At 39.0% G+C, this 21,977-nt stretch overlaps 1 protein-coding gene across 1 annotated transcript in view; it reads left to right on the top strand.

Moving 5' to 3' along the window:
* The window catches only part of POLR3B (RNA polymerase III subunit B), a 76,595-nt gene that overhangs the window by 8,871 nt on the left and 45,747 nt on the right, over positions 1 to 21,977 (top strand). The window contains exons 7-14 of the mRNA XM_061371833.1: positions 517 to 608; positions 1,800 to 1,917; positions 2,929 to 3,037; positions 10,736 to 10,858; positions 11,961 to 12,077; positions 12,565 to 12,699; positions 18,863 to 19,024; positions 21,698 to 21,898. Of these exons, the coding sequence (XP_061227817.1) occupies positions 517 to 608; positions 1,800 to 1,917; positions 2,929 to 3,037; positions 10,736 to 10,858; positions 11,961 to 12,077; positions 12,565 to 12,699; positions 18,863 to 19,024; positions 21,698 to 21,898 (1,057 nt within the window). The remainder of the gene's footprint in view (positions 1 to 516; positions 609 to 1,799; positions 1,918 to 2,928; positions 3,038 to 10,735; positions 10,859 to 11,960; positions 12,078 to 12,564; positions 12,700 to 18,862; positions 19,025 to 21,697; positions 21,899 to 21,977) is intronic.

The following is a 21,977-nucleotide window of genomic DNA, read 5'->3' as shown; positions in this document are numbered from 1 at the left end:
ATGTCTGTCTTTTGTAGACCATATTTCTTAAAGACCATCCCTCCTGGCTTTAAAGGTCAGTGCCTTACAGAGACTGTTTACTGTGTGACTGTGCATCTTACTGAAGGTGGAGTAGTGGTAGGAAAAAAAAAGATGCGTACTTAAGGAGCTACACTTGTAGTGAAATTTTCAGTTTTCATATTAAAAAAATAGACTTTAATTCTGTCGATAGAATATGATGCACAACAATGCTTTTACAAAGCCAGGCTTCTATAGGTGTAGTAACAGTTTCTTGTTCTAGCTACTTAAGAAAAGTCTTGAAAAGACTGTCTAAATTTGAGTCTTTTGAATTATTTCATGGTGTGTACTAAAGGCAAAAAGTTCAAGTAAACGCTAATTTTCAACAAAACACATTACCAGTTTCTATACAAAAGACAGTCTTTAAAGAGTTTATTCAGCAAGGTTTTTGTTCAGAATTTGACGCTTCATATTATTCTCTCTGAATCTAAAGTAAAAGTGTATCTGGTTTTCTTGCAGAATGCCTATAATGCTGCGTAGCTCCAATTGCGTTCTTACGGGGAAAACTCCAGCAGAATTTGCCAAACTTAATGAATGTCCTTTAGATCCAGGTACTTTTGCGCTCCTGTTCTTTTTTTGCCATCTGTGTTTTTATTTTTAAATCCTTTTCAGCATAAAGCTACCCCATCATAATGTTTCCTGCCACTGTGAAGTCATCCTGGGAACTTCTCAACTGTATGCTTGTAACTGAAAGAAATGGGCAGGCTTTTGAAAATAGTAAGAAATGGTTGACAGCATGGAATCTTTGTATTTGCAGGCATTTTTCAACCACAAAAACAATACACCAAAATGCTGAAAAAGTTAACAAATGTGCATAGTATTGTAAAGTGATGTGTTGTGTGGGAAGAGAGATGGAATTTGTTCAGGAAAATGAAGAGGATCAAGGGAGAGTTGCATATAGTGGTGTACTCCAGAGTGGGAACTCTCATTTGCTGTCTTTTGTAAAACAAGAATTATGTGTTACATGATAATATTTGAAATGTGGAGAGGAAATGAAAGGTTATAACAACCGATTTCTTTGGTTTTTATCTGATGCCTGCAGCATGCACTGAACATGTGCTGTGCTTGCCTGTGGTGGTGAGATACTGTGACATATTGTGATGGACTGAAGGAGCATTGATAGCTACAATGTAAGAGATAAATCTAATGTGGCTTATGTGCAGATTCTTTATATTGTCTTAGATAAAACAAGGGCTTAAAATACGTTTTTAAAAGTAATAAAAATTTATCCTTGGACTGCTGGAGAGAGTGAGTCAATAATTATGGAACACTTTCTTTATTTGATACCAGGCATCTGGAATAGACAGTTATTTTTTGATGCCAGTTCTTGTTTGATGTATTCTTCTCACATGCAATATTTTTACCTAATTTGTAGAACTAACAATTCCGCACCACCTTTTAATAAGTATGGTTATCTTACAGATTTGGGGTTTTTTACAGCTTTACAGTTTTTGGTCTGCCTGTGGGTTCTTTCTTTCTAAGTACTTTCCACATGAAGTCTTAGATCTCAAATACTGTGTGTGAACCTAGCAAAAGTTCTGTTTAGTCTAGTGGTACATTGTTTTAGTTATAGGTTCCACACAGAGTTGGAACTTTACTCTTGCAAGGGAGAATTTACTCTCCTGTTTTGTTGTTTGTGTACTCCGTGTATACTTTAATAATTTATATTCAAAGGCATAATGAAGGAGGCAAGTAAGGCAAAAGGGTACTGACATGCAAAATCTTTCTTTTCAATTGAATAGGTGGCTATTTCATTGTTAAAGGTGTAGAGAAAGTCATCCTTATTCAAGAGCAGTTATCCAAAAACAGAATAATTGTGGAAGCAGATAGAAAAGGCACAGTTGGCGCTTCTGTTACCAGGTATGGTAAATAAATGCCTGCAGTTACGTACAGAGATAAATACAAAGTTTATTGTTTTAAGTACCTGTGTAGTTTTCTTCCTAGTATAGTTTAACAGGAAAAAGCTATAGACATTCAGTGCCCCTCTCTTGCTAGTGCCATTTTGTATACTAAAACATTAATCTCAAAATCAGTTAGTAAAGTATTCCCACAGAAATCAATGGGATTTGCTCATGCACTTGATAATTCGTCCCAGACTAGAAAAAGCAAGTTCTAATTTTTAACATAACAAAGTGCACTTCCTAATTGATGGTGTTTGATCTGATTTTGCAGCAAGTAGCATGAAGTTACTGCAGTGGAAATTGGATAGTAACCTTTTGTCTGACCATCTAGTTGGTGTAAAATCTTTTAAAGGCAATTGAGAAGGAAACAAAAATCAAGTATTTTTGTACTGAACAAATTATTGAAACCAGCAAGATGTCTAAATTTGGCCTTTACTCCTCGACTAAGTTTTCTATGTATTTTGTTTGTTTTTTTCTTCTTTGAGCTGCATGCTGGTATAAGATGGTTATTGTCACTGTTCAGTATGAGGGCTGTTTTTATTTCTCCAGAAGACTCTCTCATGTATCTTCTAGCCTAGCTACTTTACTGTTCCATAGTAAACCTAGATGAGGTTAATTGTACAATACAAGGTACTGTTATATCTCATTACTGTTACTGCTGCAGTACTTGTGCACAGTATGAGCTTGCTGATTATATCCAAGTCGATAATCATGCAAAGATGATTTTGAGAAGTACAGGCTTCTACTTGCTTAAGTCAAATATTGACCTTCCCCATCACAGGTGATAGTACCCTGTTGGCTTGGAGTTACAGGGTGATGCCTGGCTGCTCTAATGTAATTTTTAACGGAGGAGATAGTGGGATTAATTCAGCTGCAACATTGGTCAAGCTTGATAAGTCTTATAGAGGAGATTCTAGGAGTGTCAGTACAAGCTTTGTTGAACATATGTTGGTTGTTTTCTTAATTTCAGTTCCACTCATGAGAAGAAGAGCAGAACAAATCTGGTTGTGAAACAAGGAAGATTTTACCTGAAGCACAACACTCTGTCAGAAGATATTCCCATTGCTATCATATTTAAGGTAATACAGCTGTTATATTTAAGGTAATGCAACTGTTGGTTTGGAAAGAAAAGAAAAACACAAACCCAACCCAAACTGTGCTGTAGCTGAAGAATGAAGATTGGCAGCAGCTCTTGGATGTTAATACATACAGAAGGACTTGGCAGGGCTTAGGGAATGCAAGCTTTTTTTTCCCTGGAAAAAATCCTTATTGTACAGCAAAAGGAGAAAAAGCACTGCATTTTTCTGCAAGGAGGGCATTGGTGTGCCAAGACAAATGCCTGCTACCACCTTACAGCTTTGTAAGGCCCCTCGGCACCACTGTCTGTGCTCCTGTTGCTACAGAAAGTCAGAAGGATTTTGGTTTCTTTTGTTATGTTACAAACTTGTGTTAAGGCTCTTCATTTCTGGTTTTGGTACCCACCACCTCCAACTTGTGGACTGCTCAGCATCCTTTGGATGGACTGGAACATCCTTTGTTTCAGATCTGGGGACCTAATGTAGCCATGAGGTCATTAAACATGACTTCCAGTCATAACTGTAAACAATACTGATGGCCTGTGGGGAAGTCTTGCAATTCTTAGACTTATTCCTGAATCTGTTAAGATCACTAGCGAGGCTTGCATGTCTTGGCAGTTTACTTCCTTCCCCTGTGAATGAGCTCTACCTCAATCAGAACACTTCACTGGTATTTTCAGTGCAGTAAATACCTGGTTAGTTATCTGAGCTTTAAAGCTATCTCCAGTGGGACTTAAGCCTGTGAAAGGCATCTACCCCTCATTCTGGGCAAGAATTGAGGAGTATTTCCCCTGCCAGCATAGCTAGTGATCATGTCTTGGCCCTCATTGCGTGTGAAACTGCTACAACTGCTTTCTCTTCCTCTCTGCTTCTCTCTCATTTTAATTAACCCAAGGGTGCCCCCAACTGAAGGCATAGTGGTGACTTCTTCCTAGCTGCCCAATAGGACTGGAAGCGGACAGTTAGCCCACCTGTGTGTGGCATCAAACACATGGGCTACATCCAGTGAAGATGACGGGTGGACATGCACTGTCCAGCTGCTGCAGAAGACAGCAGGGCATGACCAGGCCTTAAGCTAGGACCTTTCCTCCTGGGGATTGGTAACTTCTTCCTGTCATAGGCTTCCCTGATGCCTGTAGGTTTGCAGCCTGGTGTGCTGTGTGTGCAGAAGGAAATGGGAGGCACTGTTCACATGGAAGATGGCTTAGGGCACCAAAATGCTTCTGACTGGATCTAGCAACCGATAGAAGTAAATCCTATAGCTTCCTTTTCATTTTAGCTGTTTACAGCACGGAAAGTTTGGAAGGTGATAGTCGCTCGAGGAATTAAATTGCCAGGAGAGGGCAGCGCTTACTCACAGCATCCAAATAGTTTCTGCCAGCAGGGCTGATTTGTTGGCCTTGGCAAGTACAGACTTTTCTGTATTACCACAGCTCTTTAGCTGATTGAAAATTGTAAGAATCGGTTTTCTTGTAGGAAGTGCTTTGGTTTGTGTACTAGAAAATAGTTTACGGTTTGGATTTAGACTTGAGAAACAAATCTGTTATCTCTGTTTAAGCTGGTCACTTCAACATGATCGCTTGAAGGAGATCATCTAGTTTTGGTAACCAGTGTTAAAGGAGGTTGAGAAGTTTCTGTGGACAGAAATACACATAAAAGCGTCAGGATTAAGTTCACAACTTTTCCTTTGCAGGAAAGCGTTAATGTTGCTCCCTTTGCTGGAGTACCAAACAGCTGGATTCCACCTTCGCTTACAGACTTTTATTACATTTTGTCACCCCCTGCTGGTATAGATAAATACCTGCTCACACAAGAGTAACTGCTCAGGGTTATTAAGTCTGAGGAGGTGGTTGTTGGGTTTTTTTTTTAAGCAGCGTTGTACTATTTGATCACCTTCTGACAATGCTTCCTATAATTATTCCCTGTCTATATTTTATATTCTATACCATGTTGCATTATTTTTCATTTATTTATTGAATAAGGGGTTACAGTTATTAGAAGCTCTTTCCTGTAGTGCCTTTCAAAGATTTCTACTCATTTAATCCAATAGCAAATTAGCTACACCCAGTTCAGCTATTCTCAGTGTTCTGTTCTTGACCGGCACTTAGCTGTACTCATGAGTTCTTACTTTGTCTTTAATGACGTGGGGACTTTAGGGATCTTCTGTCCACTTTTGATGAGTGTCCAGCTGGAAACTTAAAATCACAGATAGTCTTTTCAGTGGATTCTTAGGCAGGCACCAGCCTCTGATCTTTCTTGGGCATTGCTGTAATGCAGTATTACTTTGTTGTATTTAACTACTAAAAGCAAGGTTAACAAATGCTGCAGCTCTGAAACTAGAAAATCCCTATCTTAGGCGTCACTGTATAGCCTCAGCTCTCTCACACTATAGTTTTATACATAAGAGATATGTTGGAAAAGCAATGAGAATAGTTTCCTTGTACTCTCACTAAGCCTTGGGCATGAAGCATGGGACTTCCTCATTGCTAGTAAGTGCTGTGATTCTTGCTATGTGAGGATGCACATCTGCAAGGGTCAAAGTTAAGCTGTACAGACAGTATAAGGTCTGAACTTTTGGTTGCCTTTGCATCTTTAACTTTTACTATAAGTGCTTTTATAATCTCTGTTTAAAAAATAAAGCAAGAAAGCAGTGACAAAAATTTCCTCCCAGAGCAACATTCAGGCTGCAGCCAAGTTCCACACACCTCAGTGTTTTGACTAAGAAAATGGCTAGTAATTGGTCACCTAGAGGGGACAGTTTTGTCATGGGTTATCTCTTACTCAGTAGGAGAAGATTGGGCAATTTCAGATTGTCTTTCTAGTCCCACTAGCTTTAAATGGCCCAGTGTCCCTCAAATTGATTTAGAATGTAGATCTGGTCCAGAAAATCATTGTAACTTTATGGAAAAGAAAGCAAGTATTGGAGATGTATGATCTAATGTGGATTTAAAACTACTGCAACTGTAAAGTGAAAGTGTACTAATAGCCCTTAGACATCTTTGTCAGAAACAAGGGCGATGAAGTAGAAATCATTACAAACACTACCTGCTGACAGAGCTGAGGCCTAAAATTCATAAAGAGCTCCCTAGACTAGATCTAAGAGCACTATTGTGCTTCAAGCGTGAGTCATGGACACAGCTGCAAGGGCAGGACTTGGGCATACAGTGCTCCCATCCTACATTTTCTTTCCTGGTGAGGAAGGAAATACAGGCACGTGAGCTGTTGGGAGGGGTGGAATAGTGTGGGGCTAGAAATCTTTTAGTCTGGATAGGTGTGGAGGGGGACAGGACTGTGTGGGATCGCCCTAAAGGGTGCATCTGCCTTGCCCTTGTCTTTTCTAAACTGGAAGTTTGAATGACTTTGTTCTGCTGCTTTGCTTTTCTGCCATTCAGACCTGTAAGGATCTTTGCGATAGACATATTTGTAGATTTAACAGCTCATTGTGCTGAGAACAAGTTAAGTTGTGGTTTTGTGAAGTTTACCACATTAACACAGCTAACTGAAATTTGATAGGCTACAAGTGGCATTCTAGGACAGAATAGAAGTGTCTGCTCTTCAGGTGTGGGGGAGTTAGTACTTTGTTGCTGTGCTAGCTTAAAGATGTTTCCCTTAACCTTTCTTCTTGAAAGTGACAGAAGTATTTGTGCAACCCCTGTATGTGTAACTGAAGATTTTGGTTTGAAATAGTGATATAAATTGAACAGTTTTGTCCCCAAAGTATGTATTTGTTGAGATTTCTAAAGGGCTGTTAGCTGCCTTGTAGTGGGAAGTAGACGCAACTAATTTGTTTCCTGTTCATGGTGTAGCACTGCTTCATTAGTTAATATACACGTGCAACCGGGATGGTATTCAGGGTGTTTTGAATTGACTTGCAATCCCAGGAGGCCTTTATTTTAGCTGTGTGTCAGTTGTGCACAGGTCATAGGACTGTGTGAACTGTGCGTTGTGGGTTTTTAATATCACAGTATGCTAGAGATTGGAAGGGACCTCAAAAGATCATCTAGTCCAATCCCCCTGCCGGAGCAGGAACACCTAGATAAGTTTATATGTCAGGTTATGAGCTACACACGCTTTACCTGGGGGCTTGAACAGTTTTAGGTAGCAGTGAGCATTAGAGGAGATGTGGAATATTTGTGTAGTACTTAAGGTGTTTCTATCCTGAGAAACATCAGGGTTAAAGGTGAGGTAATGCTGCTCCTTATGCAGGGAGCTCCCTACATTGCAGAGAGTTAGAGCTGTTTTAAGGTAAGGAGTATTTCTTCTTTTGGGTTTGTAATCTTGATTCAGTAGGCTTGATTGTGTCCTGAGAGGTGAAGTAAATGGAGGTTGCATGCTGCACCAAAACTGGCTGTGGAAAGAGGAAAGTGTAAGTAACCTAGGGGGACTTAAAAGTTGAATTTTACGACCTGAATTGCTAGGTGAAGTATCTTTAGTTTATGTGGGAGCTATAAAGAACTGCACTAGGACCTGCGGCAAAAGATTTGAACAGGGGGTCAAGTTTCATTTTTACAAATGAAACCTGTGTTTGTCCTGGAGCTGTTAAAATGCAGCTCTAGAGGAAGAACTGAATGGTGGTCTTACATGATCCACAGAATTACGGGTTCCCATGGTTGCAGTTTCATAGCTCGTAGCTTTTGAATTATGAAAGCTCCAGACCAATTCTGTCTGTGATGTCAACCTTGAACTTCCCTGACATCTTTTTAATCCAGTCATCTGCCTGTCTCCATTCTGTAATTTAGCCTGATGGCCTGCAGATCTACATTCTAGGGAAGTGCCATGGAAACGCTTAGATATCATCATTAAGACATGAACTGGGGGAGGAAGAGCCGGGCTCACATTCTCTCATGTGCTCTGTAATATGCACATGTGTGTGCACACACACACGTTTTGGGCAGCAGGAACCTCCCCAATCCTAGGAAGCGGCTGACTACATTTGGACTACTTTTCCCTGCTTGAAGTCAAGGGTGATCTGAACGTTTGCTTTGATTTGTCTGCCTTCTGTCCATCGTCTACTAGTCTTCCAGCCATGCTCTTCAAAAGCCTGTTACCGTCTCTCTCCTCATCCTTTCACTGCTGATGTTATCCCTTTGCAATGTCTCCTTCCCCTCCCCCCGTAAAATCATCCCTTTGTGACATTGCCTTCCAATGAAAAATAAACAAGACATCTTGTCTCCTGCTTTGCTTTTATGTTAATTCCCTTTCTCTTGACTTTGTGGTAGGATCATGAGCAGTGTAAGCATAGGACCCATTCCTATTTTGCAGGTACTCAGTGTTTCTGTAACACAAGCAACAACCCAGCAATATTTTGTTCCTGTCCTTTTGTGATGTTACAGACTAATTTCAAAGTCCTTTTTTGTTTTGGTTTGGGTTGGTTTTTTGGGTTGTTTTTGGTCAGGTTTTTGTTTTTGGGGTTTTTTTTTAGAATTGCAGTTTCAGGGCCAAATTTACTAAAAAAGAAAGTGTCAAGATTACAAATCTGCCTGATACCGTGGTGGGCCTGTAGCTTGCCCTGTTAGTATTGCATGTAGGTGGATTTGTGTGTGCAGCTCTGCCCATGATTGTTGAAAGTACTGAGGAGAGAAAATGGGTTTACTTTTAGGCTATTGTATCAGCATATCTTTTTCAGTTGTTTCCCTAAGCTTTTAGTCATTGCTCATAAATTAAATTCCCCCAATTTACACTTATTTAACAATACAACATATGTTGTTTAGTGGCAGTCCCAGCCTTTCCCACACACAGATTCAGAATTTTCAAGTGAGTTTGCTGCTGCAGAGTTCAACTAGAAAATCTACATGTGCATAATGATATGTCCTATTCTCATCTTATTGTCGGGTTTCTGGTCAGAGGATTTATCAAGTTAGAAGAAATAATCAACCCTTTTTAATTTATTATGGCTTTCAGGTTTTTTAATGGGTGGAAAAGCTAAGTAAAACTGCAGATTGACTTCTTGTCACACACACTTGCTTTGTTCACTTGTTACGTTACTCTTATCTGGTTGCCATCCAAAACTCAACTGAATGGGCAGAAATAGGGTGGTATTTATAAGTTTTAGATAAATTTACTCCTGGTATATGTACCTGGTATGGCACAAAGATTCCCTTAATTAAATTTTGTTCTTCTTCAGGCTAAGTGCAATAATTCTATGAATGCATCTGTGGTTCCTAAACTGGTTTGCTGATCAGCAAGTCCTAAACACATGGAAAATGACTATTGTGAAGCTTTCATACTTCTGTAGAGTTTCTGGCTCTCGGGTCATGAGGGATTTTGTTAACTACTGTGTGACCTTATTTAAAAGGGTGAGGAAGAATAAAAATATTGAAAAATAGGGATCTGAACTACAGTAAGATCACTTGGGAAAATTCTGGCACTGAAACGAGCCTTGAGATCAAAGGGGTTACTACTCAGTGGGAGCAAACTACAGTGAAACTTTCATCTGCTGAAGTAACTGTATCTTGATTTGGCACTTAGGTCTGTCTGAGATGGTGGAATTGTGATCTGTTCTTTGCACTAAAATGAGAATGTTCTCACACTGGATGTGTGCTACTTTTGCATTGCTTTTAATTTCTAATAAGCCACATGGTGTACAGGCAGAGTTTGAAGTTAAAGGAACCTCAACCAACCACTTCTTCATTGAAAAAGAAAGCAGAAATGAAAGAAAAAAAGAAAACTAATAGCTGGATAGAGCAAGAGTTTTGTAAGGGGATAGCGCTGTCTAGGTGCTAAGCAAAATGGCACCCAATGAAGGCAAAAAGAAGGGAAGGTGTTTGGGCATTTTTGAGGAAAATGTGACTTTCTGAGGCACTGCCAGTTTTTAATGAGAACCAGAATATGAGGGTCTACATAGGCCATGATTTACAATTGTCTTTGTGGCAGGCAGTTTGAGGAATAATACGAATGCAAACGTAACTTCCTCACAAAGTTCTGAGGAACATATTCCCACTCAGCCAGAAAAGGTTTAGTGAGATTATTCCATTTCATGATATGGCAGAGCTCCAGGCAAATGTGTGAAGGGGGGAGCTTTAGCACCATCTGGAATCCACAAAGGCCTTCACTGTTGGCTGCCACCTTGAAACACTTACTGATAGAGAGATTTTTCTAAACCTGTTAAGCGCTTTCTTAGTTTATTAAGCTTTTTCCGCGGTATAAAGTCCAACAAGGTGTCCAAGGATGAGTGAAATAATAGGATGGCTTTCAAGAGGAATTGTGTAGTGAAGTCATCCTCTAAATTCAGAGAGCTGCAAAGAAGTTAAATTGTGTTTTGCAAATAGGACATGTGGCTTTGTCAACTGAGTTGACAAAACTGCTTGTGGTAAGAGACCATGTGTAATCTTCTAATAAATTTCACCTTCCTTTATTTATTACAGATTTTTACTTGGTTTTCATTGTTGCATGTGTAAGGTTGTTATTACCTGGTATTTATTTATTTTTCTTCAGAAAAATAGATAGGATTTAACTTCTGTCAGTGAAGAAAAAAAAGCTCTCCAAAAAGTATCTGTGTGTTTCTGCTGCTTATCAAGAGATTCATTTAGCATTCTTCCGTAGCTAGAATATGTGCTGCCAGTGCCAGATGGCACAGTTTCTTAGAGAAGAAGTAGCTCTTGCTTAGTAGTAATGCAGACAAACAATACCAAATTAGCATAAGCAAATGTCAGTGAGTTAACATAAAGCCTGTGCTATTTCTGTCTTTTCTTCTTTTCCTAGGCCATGGGCGTTGAGAGTGACCAAGAGATTGTACAGATGATTGGCACAGAAGAACACGTGATGGCTGCATTTGCTCCTAGTCTGGAAGAATGCCAAAAAGCTCAGATTTTTACCCAGATGCAGGTGTGTCCTTTCACATGGCCAAAGGCCATAAAAATCTAAAGACAGTGGGTATTGACCACTTTGCTGTGTCAGTAATTGACACACATTTTGTGTTTTGAGGTTTCTTTTTGGGGGGGGTATTTTAAGCTGAGAGTTTTAAAGGGGATGGGACTTGTCAAAAGTGAAGCTTTTCTTTCATTTCCCAACTGAGAAAAAAAACCCAAAGTCAAGAAACAGTTCGATTTCAGAAACCCAGGGTTATGTTTTATAATGTATGGAACAGATAGTTGATGTCCATAAGATTATGGGGTTTTGTTGAGGACAATTCCTATTTTTTAAGATGTAATTGCATGCCCCATTTCACAGAAGCCCCACTGTTGGGATATGACCATTTCATCGAGAGTAGGTGTTCTCCAATTCTAATTTCTTGTATAAAGTCCACTATAATAGCCATTTTCCATCCTACTACAGATTTGCAAGAATTCTCTTCAGGTCATGCGTACTTTTATAATTAGCCTGACCACAAACCATTTTTCTGGCAGCATTTGCATCATGTACATATTAATCTGCTAGAAGATTAGTCTTATTTCTGCTATTTCATTGTAAACTTTATCAAATCTTCCCATGTATGACGTTGAGTGTTGTAAAGTGAACATCCTTCTAGTTTGCATCTTTGAGGGCTTTTCAGGGATAGAGGTAGTGTCAAGGCCCCCTAATTCAAAGTCATAAATGATGATGCTGGAGGAACATAGGGAAATGTGAAGCATCCAGGAAAACAGAAAAAACAGAAATACAGAAGTTGCTCTGTGTATGAAATGTCAAATTAAATGAAAGTGAGCTATTTACGGAAGAAGGTAACAGATGGAAAGGATAGCCCGTTATTTAGTGGAGAGGGTAGTTCTTTCACATAAGGGGCATGGCTTCATTTCCGGGCAGTAACTTCCTGTGTGGACCTGGATAGTTTGTTTCACTCATCTGATCCTGAATTCTGCAGATTGATTCAATTTCTTGGACAGTTGACAAGAGAATAAGAATCCATTAATCATTGTACTCAAATCTCCATGCATGTGCATATTTGCATAGGTAATTCTAACATTGACTCATTAATTCCCACCATTGACAGGCACTGAAGTACATTGGAAATAAAGTACGAAGGCAAAGGATGTGGGGAGGCCCAAAGAAAACAAAGATGGAAGAAGCACGAGAGCTGCTGGCATCAACTATTCTGACCCATGTTCTTGTATGTAATGTTGGGTTGGTTTTTTAAAACTGGTGTAAATTTGCATGGTTTTTTATGGTGTGAGCTTTGTTGTCAGGGGAAGATGTCTTTGAATGCTTAGTAGATGAGATAAAGTAAATCATCCTCAAAGGGAAAGATTAGGATTGAGTCAAAAGTAATTTTTATGTTTATGAAATTCTGTACCATTGAACTACGTATCATATAATCAATTTTTGTCTGCATAGCCAGGCATATCAGCTGTTAGTTCAGGTTCTTATTCTCATGATCTATACTTTTATTCATATATGTTTTCATTTACTATCTGTTTCCATGTCATTATTGTTTATTACTTTTAGCTTTTTTTAAGAGCATAATGTGCACAAATTCCTTTTGTAACTCCTCAGTCAGTCAGATTACCCATTGATTTAAATGCATATCTTTGTCTGAGTAAGAAGTAAGGAACTGATCCTGAAACAGCAATATGGTTTCATTTTTGCTTTGTTTACAGGTGAAGGAATTCAATTTTCGTGCCAAGTGCATATACACAGCAGTGATGGTGCGCAGAGTGATTTTGGCTCAAGGAGAAAATAAAGTAGATGACAGAGACTACTATGGAAATAAACGTTTGGAGTTGGCAGGGCAGGTGAGTTTTCACTTAAGAGTGAGTTTTTACTTAAGAGTAAGCTTTTCTTGCTATCTGTTTTCAAAAGATGCAAAATACGGAGCATCCCTGTCTTCTTGACTAAAGTGGTTTTCCTCTCATTTTATTTTTGTTGGGTTTTTTTCTGTATTAACTCGTAGATATGCTTCTCTGATTAAGACTTAGAAATTATATCCTCATTTCTGTATTGTCTCTTTATATCATATGAATGGACAAAGCAGTGTAAATACGGTATTCATTGTAACAATGTTAGTGCCAAAAAGGCAGCAGTGAGATCCAGCGTCCCTGCAGCTAAGCAACTGGGTAATAGAATAAACTGGAGCCAAGTAGGTTGCTGTGTGTCAGCTCTAGGCTCTCCCACTATGGGGAACCCAGCTTGTGCAGCAGCTCACAGAACAACCACTCAAGCCTCCTGTAATTTGCAGAAGCCTATAAGATTGCTTATTTATTATCATCTGCTTTTCTGGTCTCTAGAGCAGCATGAATTAGCAGAATGGTTTAAAGTTGACTTAAGCAGCTAAATGAAAGTGGATTGTGTGGACTTGTCTGCTTGCAGAATTTTGACGCTGAGGTAGAAGTAAGAAAGGGCTGTGAAGGAGAGAATGGTTTGAGGTGTTTGATTGGCGATGTTCTTTTCCAGAGAGGGTGGCAGTTCACAGCTGTTGGCCAAATTATGTTTTCCTGATGCAGTGGGAATTTGCCTGTCAGGTGAAGGAACTGCTTTGTTACCATGGCGTGGATTTTTCCTTTCTGTGATTGTTTGATTAACTAACTTACGTTGGGATTGGGCTAATTTGCTGTGCTCTGATTTAACATAAGTTGGAGTTTTGGCAGTCAGTATCATCTCTGGTTATTGATCATGCATCAGAACCTTGGACAAGTATACATAATGCACCAGGTTGGAGAAACTGCATCTCTGCTCCCCCCATGGTTTGCATTGGGATTTCTGTTGTAGCACAAGTAACAATATGCATTCATTTTTGTTTGTATCCAATGGGAATTCTCATCTTCTTATACTTTTTAAGATGTGTGATTGCATATTGTCTCATGCTCCTGTTCACCTCCCCACCCTGCCCTGTCCTCCTTGCACACATGTGAGCACACACACAGAGTGCGCAGTCATTTCAGAGTAAAAACACATTTAAGAGTAAAAACACATGCTTTGCTTCCTAGTTCTGTAAAGGAACTAAGATGATGCTCTTGAACACGCTCTAAGCACAAATACAAGGGGAACAAAAACCCCTCTTAACTTATTGGGGAAAAAAAATCCTTTCTTGAAAATAATATGTTTACTGTACATCAAACTTTCGTGCTCAAGCAGGACATATTTGTAAAGGTAAGGAGTGGTAAGAGGACATTAGTGCAATATTCTAATGGAGCAAATATTTTAAGCTGTAACAGATTTATTTGGATTCTGGTGTAATGTTGCTGTAGTTCAGTATGACTGTAATCAATAAAATTAGTTGTTGCTTTGTCATTGTATTGTTCTTATTTAACTGGATTGAAGGAGTAGTTTGGTTTTTCCCAGTATTTTTAGAGGCAGAAGGTAGAGCAGGTAAAAGGTTTTCTGCAAACTGCATGAAAAAGGCCTCTGCTCTCACAGTTGTTAAGAACCAAAGTCCTTTTAAATTAACTGGGAAGAGGTTTTAAATGTAGAGGATCATCATAACAAAGCCAGTGCATATTTTTTCTGCATCAAGGAGAACTGTTCTGGGGGGTGTGTGTGGTGTGGTGTGTTGTAACACTTGATTAAGAGTAGTTCTGGCTCCCCTGTGATATTTTAAAAGCTCATTTCAAGCTGAACACTCTAATTCCTCTCTGCCACGTTATCAGTGTAATATTGATTGGATTACAGACTATAAAGTGTAGAGATTTTTTACTGGTTTCTAAATGTTTGTGTTTAGCTGAGGTTGCATGGATAAAATGGTTGGTGCAGGGTATTTTTTGGGGGGGGGAGGGGGTGTGTGTTCTGTTTTGAAGGGTTTTTTTTAATGCCATCATGTTCCTGGAATAAAAATCCTGTTGATTTAAAATTTGAATAAAGACAGAAAAAAAGATTCCCATGTGAGGAGAAAAACATAGCGGTCTAAACAATATGAAGACATAAAAGGCATTGTGTTTATAAAAATGTGTGAAAACAATAGCTGCTAATTTCACACCCCATGGGACAAGAGAGTACGAAATGTGCTTTAGCTTTAGATAACAGAGTTGTATCCACTAGCCAAGCTGGTTTACAGAGCTTTCTCATAGTCTTTCTGCCACTAGAGGCTCGGTAGGCCAGGTGCCAGCTGAGGTGTTAGCAAAACCTACCGAATTCAGGCTTAATCTTTTCACCTACCTTTTCTCTCTCCTTAATGTGTTCATTATTTGCTAAGCATTACTCTGTTCTTTGTCCTCATTTTTTTTGTTTCTAATGCAGCTTGCTTTGTATGGGTGAGATATGGAACAGCACCAAAATCCGGCACCCTGGAAAGCAAGGGATTTCTACCCTGTGACAAAAGAATACCGCCTTGACTTCAGAGATTGCCTAATCCCAGCTGTTCTGATAATATAATTAAGGCTGCCTAATGTCTTTAATTTTGCAACCAGTTTGTGTGAAAAGGAGAATTTGGCACTCTAAAGGCTTAAACGCTAAATAGCAATCTCAAGGCGCCTAATTAGAATTCTCTGACATTAAGCTAATTGGTGAAACTGTATTTCAGCAGCTTAACTTCTTTATTAATTTTTCTTAGCATTTTCAATGAAAATCAATTGATGAGCTGTCAGTATTTTTTTTTCTGAAATATAATTTGCTCTTTAGTGCTCCTGTCTGAAGCAGGCTGAAACACCCTGGACTAACTACAAAATCCGTTGAATATTATCACTGGCGTTCCATCCTTTTTCTTTAATCTCTTGCTCTTGACCTAAATAATGCAGTTATTGTGAGACTCAGCTTTGCCAGATAGTCAGAGCTCTTACAGGCCGCGAGTCTGGGAGTGAAATTAGCAAACTGACGCCTTTCAGACTGACGGATAGTAGCAAGTTTATGTACTTGGGGTGTAACTTACTTTGTTAGTTCAGAGAAGAGGAAGGATGGTGTGGCTTTATAATCCCTATGGCATGTGGAATTTGGGCACTTTTGCTATTTTATGATCAAGAAATCACATATGAGAAATTTTCTAAAGTGAATTTTTTAGATGTTGTATTGAATGTTTTGTTAAATGTTCAAGTTCTGCTCAAACCTGTTGAGATCAAATGTATGCCATGATTGAATTCAGAAGAGTCTAGTTGTTATTTGACAAGACATCTTAAAACTGTGCACAATCCTTCCTTTTGCTTTTTCCCTACTTTTGCAATAATTCCCTCAAAATCTAGTTTTTGGAGACTCCAGTGGGTTCTCCTTCCTAATATGAGGCTTCATAAAGATGCTTTTATTTCTGGTGAAAATATGACTTAAAAGAACTGTGGCATCGCAGATGAGTTGAAGGTGACTAGATTTCTGTTGACAGTGGTGAAAGGGTTTTACCTTGTACCTGTTAATGATACTAAAGCATCAGGAAGAGAAAGAAGGTGTACAACACCTTCCTCTCATGGTAAGACCAGGTCTTAAAAAAAACAATAGATCATTTTTCAGCAAAGCCTCTCTGTCCAGAATGGTTCCATTTTTGCCAAAGGTTTGCATACAGTGTGTATTATCGCTGGTTTTACAATTTAGTGGCTGAACACTACATGGTATGGAATCATAGAATCATAGAATAGTTAGGATTGGAAAGAACCTTAAGATCATCTAGTTCCAACCCCCCCTGCCATGGGCAGGGACACCTCACACTAAACCATGCTACCCAAGGCTCTGTCCAGCCTGGCCTTGAACATCGACAGGGATGGAGCATTCACAACTTCCTTGGGCAACCCATTCCAGTGCCTCACTACCCGCACAGTGAAGAACTTCCTCCTTATATCCAATCTAAACTTCCCCTGTTTAAGTTTGAACCTGTTACCCCTTTTCCTGTCACTGCAGTCCCTAATGAAGAGTCCCTCCCCAGCATCCCTATAGCCCCCCTTCAGATACTGGGAGGCTGCTATGAGGTCTCCACGCAGCCTCCTCTTCTCCAGGCTGAACAGCCCCAACTTTCTCAGCCTGTCTTCATACAGGAGGTGCTCCAGTCCCCTGATCATCCTCGTGGCCCTTCTCTGGACTTGTTCCAGCAGTTCCATGTCCTTTTTATGTTGAGGACACCAGAACTGCACACAATATCCAAGTGAGGTCTCACGAGAGCAGAGCAGAGGGGCAGGATCACCTCCTTATGTCTTCCTTATCTCTTACGTGTTCCTTATATCTTGTAGAGTATGCTGTTAAAGATAATCCAGTCTTGCTCTCTTTGAATGCCATTGGGAGCATTTTATTACAAATCACAAAAACTGCCTTGAGTTCTCAGATTTTGTCATATTTTTATTCTTAAATGCATTTGTGATGCCAATGAAAAAAGTAGCTTATAATTTAGTTAGTTAGCTGCTTTACAGTGTCATTTGCCAAATGCTTCGGTCAGCCTAGCTGAGGAATGTAGGCAGGGGAGAGCAAATGAAAGCTCGTGGCCCATCCCAGTGACAAAGAAATGAGCGATTTGCTTTCTTATTTCCAGAAGGTGAGGAAAAGTTTGGATTATGTCTGATGGAGACAGTTAAAATTCAGTTTAATTCTGCACATACAAAATTAAACAGTACAACTGATTCCAGAATGTCTTAACTTGTGGTGACTGAATACCTAGTTTGTTCAGCCCTACAATGCTTTGTATACTGGGAACTATAATTTCTGGCATTGGTAGCTGCTGCATTTGTAGTTCTGACACTTAGGAGCTGCTGTAATACAGAATCCCAGGATGGGAGAGCCAGGCTTTAGAATTGACATTGCTTGCTTGCAAAGCAAATCATTGTGAACTCTTAAAATGTATCATATAATGCAGATTTAAGTGTTTTGGGAAGCTGTTAGTGTTTGCAAGGAGAGGTTGAACAAACTGCAGAAGCAAGGCATATTGGAGAGCAAAAAAAAAAAAAAAGTCAGATCACAAACTTTGGTAGCCTTTTTCTTTTATTTATTTTAAGGACTAGAAGTGATTAGTGTACATCTACAGGAAATAATTGCGTTAAATTGCAGTACTTTTGAAAGGTTGTATTGCTGTTTGGTTTTTTGGTTTTGTTTTTAGTTCAGTTCTGCTGTTTCACATGGCTTCTTTGCTTAAACTGTAGACTTTACTCACATAGCAGTGATAGTAGCACTTCTAGAAAAGGATATTGAATCAGGTGGACCCTGTGGCTGTAACTGGTTTTGCATAGATAGTGATGGGCAGAAAGTAGCAGAGTAAAAGTGTATCTGAGTGAGGAAGCTGCCTCCGTAACCTGAGATATGTCTTGCCAGATGTCAAGAGCAGAGATTGCTTCTGGGCCCCTAAAAATGCCTCTTTTAGTTCTGCTTGTCCAGAAAGAATGGTAACTCTGCACTTCTTGTGTTTCAGTCTGCTCTTGCAAACTGTGCACTGCTTCCAGACTCTCTGCTGCTGAGTTGCTTTCCCTAAGGGCTGCTTTCCCTAAGGGTGTCTGTCTTGTCCATTTTAAGTAGTTCCTAGGAATGGGCACTTTAAGTTGCCTTTTTTCAGTTTTAATAGAAAATCTCAAAGTGACTTTTCACTTACTTCTTTACTGCAGTTATTCTATCCAGTATTAGAACAGAATCTGGTCTTCAAATCTTGTGCATAATTCAGGGTTGTACATTTAGGATATTAAATCTTTAAAAGTTTGTGACAAGTAGATCAGATGGATTAGAATGTGATAGTTTATGAAAAATAGTAAATTGATAGCATAGGGATGGGTAGGCTAAGATATTGTGAAGGAAGAATTAAAGCAAACCAGAAAGAGGTGACTGTGTAGACTCAGGCCATTTTCCTACTTGATTTGCTTTCTATTATAATTTCTTTGGTATTGCAGTTTAATTTAACAAAGCAAAAATCTTGACAGAAAAACATCATTTGAGAAGCAGAGAGGATATTTTTTAACTGACAAGAAGTATAAAGGTAGAAATATTAAATGTATTTATGTCATCCCCGCCCTCCCCTATTTCCGGGACCTGGAGAAGTGTAATTTTTGCCTTAATCTAGTTGTTTTTTATTTCCAGCTTCTTTCGCTCCTATTTGAAGATTTGTTCAAAAAATTTAACTCTGAACTGAAAAAGATTGCTGACCAGGTAATCCCCAAGCAACGTGCAGCTCAGTTTGATGTCGTGAAGCATATGCGTCAGGACCAGATCACCAACGGCATGGTCAATGCCATCTCCACAGTAAGTACTATTTTCATTCTAGTATGTAAATTTTTTCCACCAGAGAAACCTTGTCGAGCTAGATGATTTTTTAGGTCCCTTCCAACACAAACCATTCTATGATTCTGTGGAAATGTATAAATTTTGTTCTCTTGGCTACAATCTTTGACCATAAAAGCAATTCTATTTAACATTCTTTACAGATTAAAATTGCAAAGTCCGTCATGGGCAGGGCCTTTGGAATTCACTGAAGAATCATTAATCATCAAACCACTTTTTATTCCACCATTTATTTCAAAGTGATGTTTTGGTGTTTGTGAAGGAATGGTAGAAACAAGTAGATTTCAAATAGTGATCATGTTGGTATTTATCCAACTTGCTGCCTTCTAGGTTCTACTTGACTGTATGGTTCGTGGTATTTTTTTATTACCTGGATTTAGCTAGGGTCACATTACATGATCTCTCCAAAAGGTGGTTGAAAAACAGCAGGAAAACATGAACAGAAGATAACTGGGGTGGGGATGCAGGCAAAAAACCCCAAACCAACCTGAATTTTGAGCTCTTTAAGGGTGGCGCCTTTTTGTTCATACGAAATCGCTAGTATGAGCAAACTTGCAGCGTAGAAATAAGTACTTCTCTGCTAATGATACTGAAGTATTTAACAGGGAAAACTGCTACATGCAAAAAAACCCTCATACTTAAACCTTTAAGTATTTGTCTTGATTCAATCTTAGCCTGTGTCTGCCTCTGCCAGAATGGATATTTCCATTTGCGCCAGTGGACAAAAATAAAAATGCGATTACTAGCTTTGTTTCTTACCTCACACATCTGCAAGAGTGATTTGTGAGATGGTTCCTGAAATCTAGCTCCTAGCTTGTAAGTGACTTTGAAATCCATGATTTTTTAAGAAATTAGATTAGTCTGAGTATTTTAGTAGCTGGTAAAAATTGTGCAACTTAATTTTTAATCTTTGGAACTCTTGAGAGGGCTTTTCTGCTTAACATGAAACTGAGTTTTTTCTTCAGTTCTTGTAAACAAAATTAGCTATACAAATTGCATCCAAAACCACCAACAGTCTGTTACTTACAAATCCCTCTGTTTAAGCTTATCACTGTTTAATTTTATGAGTGCCCCAAATGTAGTTAAATCTCTACAGTGCACGTAACCAAAACAATTGACAGATTTGTTTCTCTAAATGCTAGTGCTTTCTCCTAGCTGGTGCCAGTTTTTCCATTTGGACTGACAGAGATAAATCTGCAAACTATTCAGTACATATTGTAAAGTCTTCCTTCTTCCACTATCTTTGGACTTCTGTTTTTTTACTGCCACATAAGCAGTTAAACCCCATCTGCTCTTAAGCATTGAAAATAATTTCTCAGGAACAATGCCCAGTGCATACTATTCAAGAGATTAAGCAAATACCATAAAAATCATTCTTGGAAATGACAATCTCCAATCTCTCCAGAATGCTTCAATGATAGTCTCAAAGAGCATAAAATAACTCAGTAAATTCATAATTAACACCAGAAGCATGCAAAAGAATTCATAGCACTACTGCATCAACTGTATGGTGGTGTTCAGTGGTATTTGCTATTGGTCTTTTTTTTTACCCTGGAAAATAACAGAATAGAGGGTAGGTAAGGCAGTAACGCCACAGGCCTAATTTCAGCATCTGCAGAATCATCCAGTGCTGCTGTGAGAGCAACTTTCAGTTCACCGGAGTTCTCAGTAGGAAGTTCTCCACTGGGGATGGTCTCACAACAAATTAGCAGAAGGCAATCCCTGGGACAGTGTTACCTTTGAGATCTTCATTGCATTTGGACTCACTGGTGACATGGTGGCTGGGGTAAATAGTAGTTGGGACAAAAACTTGCTCGATCTACTGACTCAGGTGTTGGAGCTGTTATATGGAGTAGATGTCAGGACATCAAAACTTGTAGCACCAAGTTTCAAGATCTTACAGTAGAGATTATTAAATCTGCTTGGCATGGAGACATAACTGTGTCCTACAACATACACTGTCATCTTAATTAAACCCACAAGTGATACTGCATGTGACCAATCCTCAAACATGAAATCTGTGACCATCCCTACCAGGGAAGTCGGATAAAACTAATGCCCCCCACTCTTCCTCTATGAGAATATACATCAGTGAGTCTTTTTCTTCTGGATTCTAACAACCTTCAAAAGCATACAGATGCATTTGATGTCAGGCTTGTCAGCATGAATGCTTGTGTTTCCTACAAAAATAACAAATTATGAAAAAGGTGAAACTGAAACTTTGTGGGATCTGTTGTAAAAGTGTGTTTCACTCAAAATATCTTTTTAAAAAAGAACTAAAAATCTATAAAGGTAGACCAGGAAATAATTTAATTTGGCTAAATTTGAGTATTCATTTACCTGTGAGTGACACAGGATGAAGAATCCTGGTGTGATTGTGTATATATTAGCAAAAATATCCTGTTATCTGACAGAGCAGTTTTCTGTTTAAACTTAAAAATACTTAGTACAAGTATGTTAGAATTAGTAGTTTATATGCAGATAGGTAATTAGAAATCTGTTTTATATAAATGGGCATCATTTGCTGTGTAAAGCTGCTCATATCATTCTGTCTAAGTTCTGAAAAAAGACATATAATGTTGAGACAGGGATAAACTGCAATAACTTTTCTGAAACAATCACTTTATTCTATAGGGAAACTGGTCTCTGAAGAGATTCAAAATGGACCGCCAAGGCGTGACGCAAGTATTGTCTCGCTTGTCTTATATATCTGCCCTGGGAATGATGACTAGAATCTCTTCTCAGTTTGAAAAGACAAGAAAAGTGAGTGGTCCTCGGTCACTGCAGCCATCTCAATGGGGGATGCTCTGCCCATCTGACACTCCTGAAGGAGAGGTGAGGAACTTTTATTTTGCTTTCAGTATTTCTTGTCTTGAGGAATGGGGACACTATTTTGAAGCAGGTGAGCCTCCAT

This window comes from Neopsephotus bourkii, unplaced genomic scaffold (genome assembly GCF_033783945.1).
Source record: "Neopsephotus bourkii isolate Nb327-2 ecotype Australia unplaced genomic scaffold, CSIRO-AGI_Nbou_v1 NB_1589, whole genome shotgun sequence".
NCBI classification, from domain to species: Eukaryota; Metazoa; Chordata; class Aves; order Psittaciformes; family Psittacidae; genus Neopsephotus; species Neopsephotus bourkii.
This window is presented reverse-complemented; position numbering and strand designations above follow the sequence as displayed.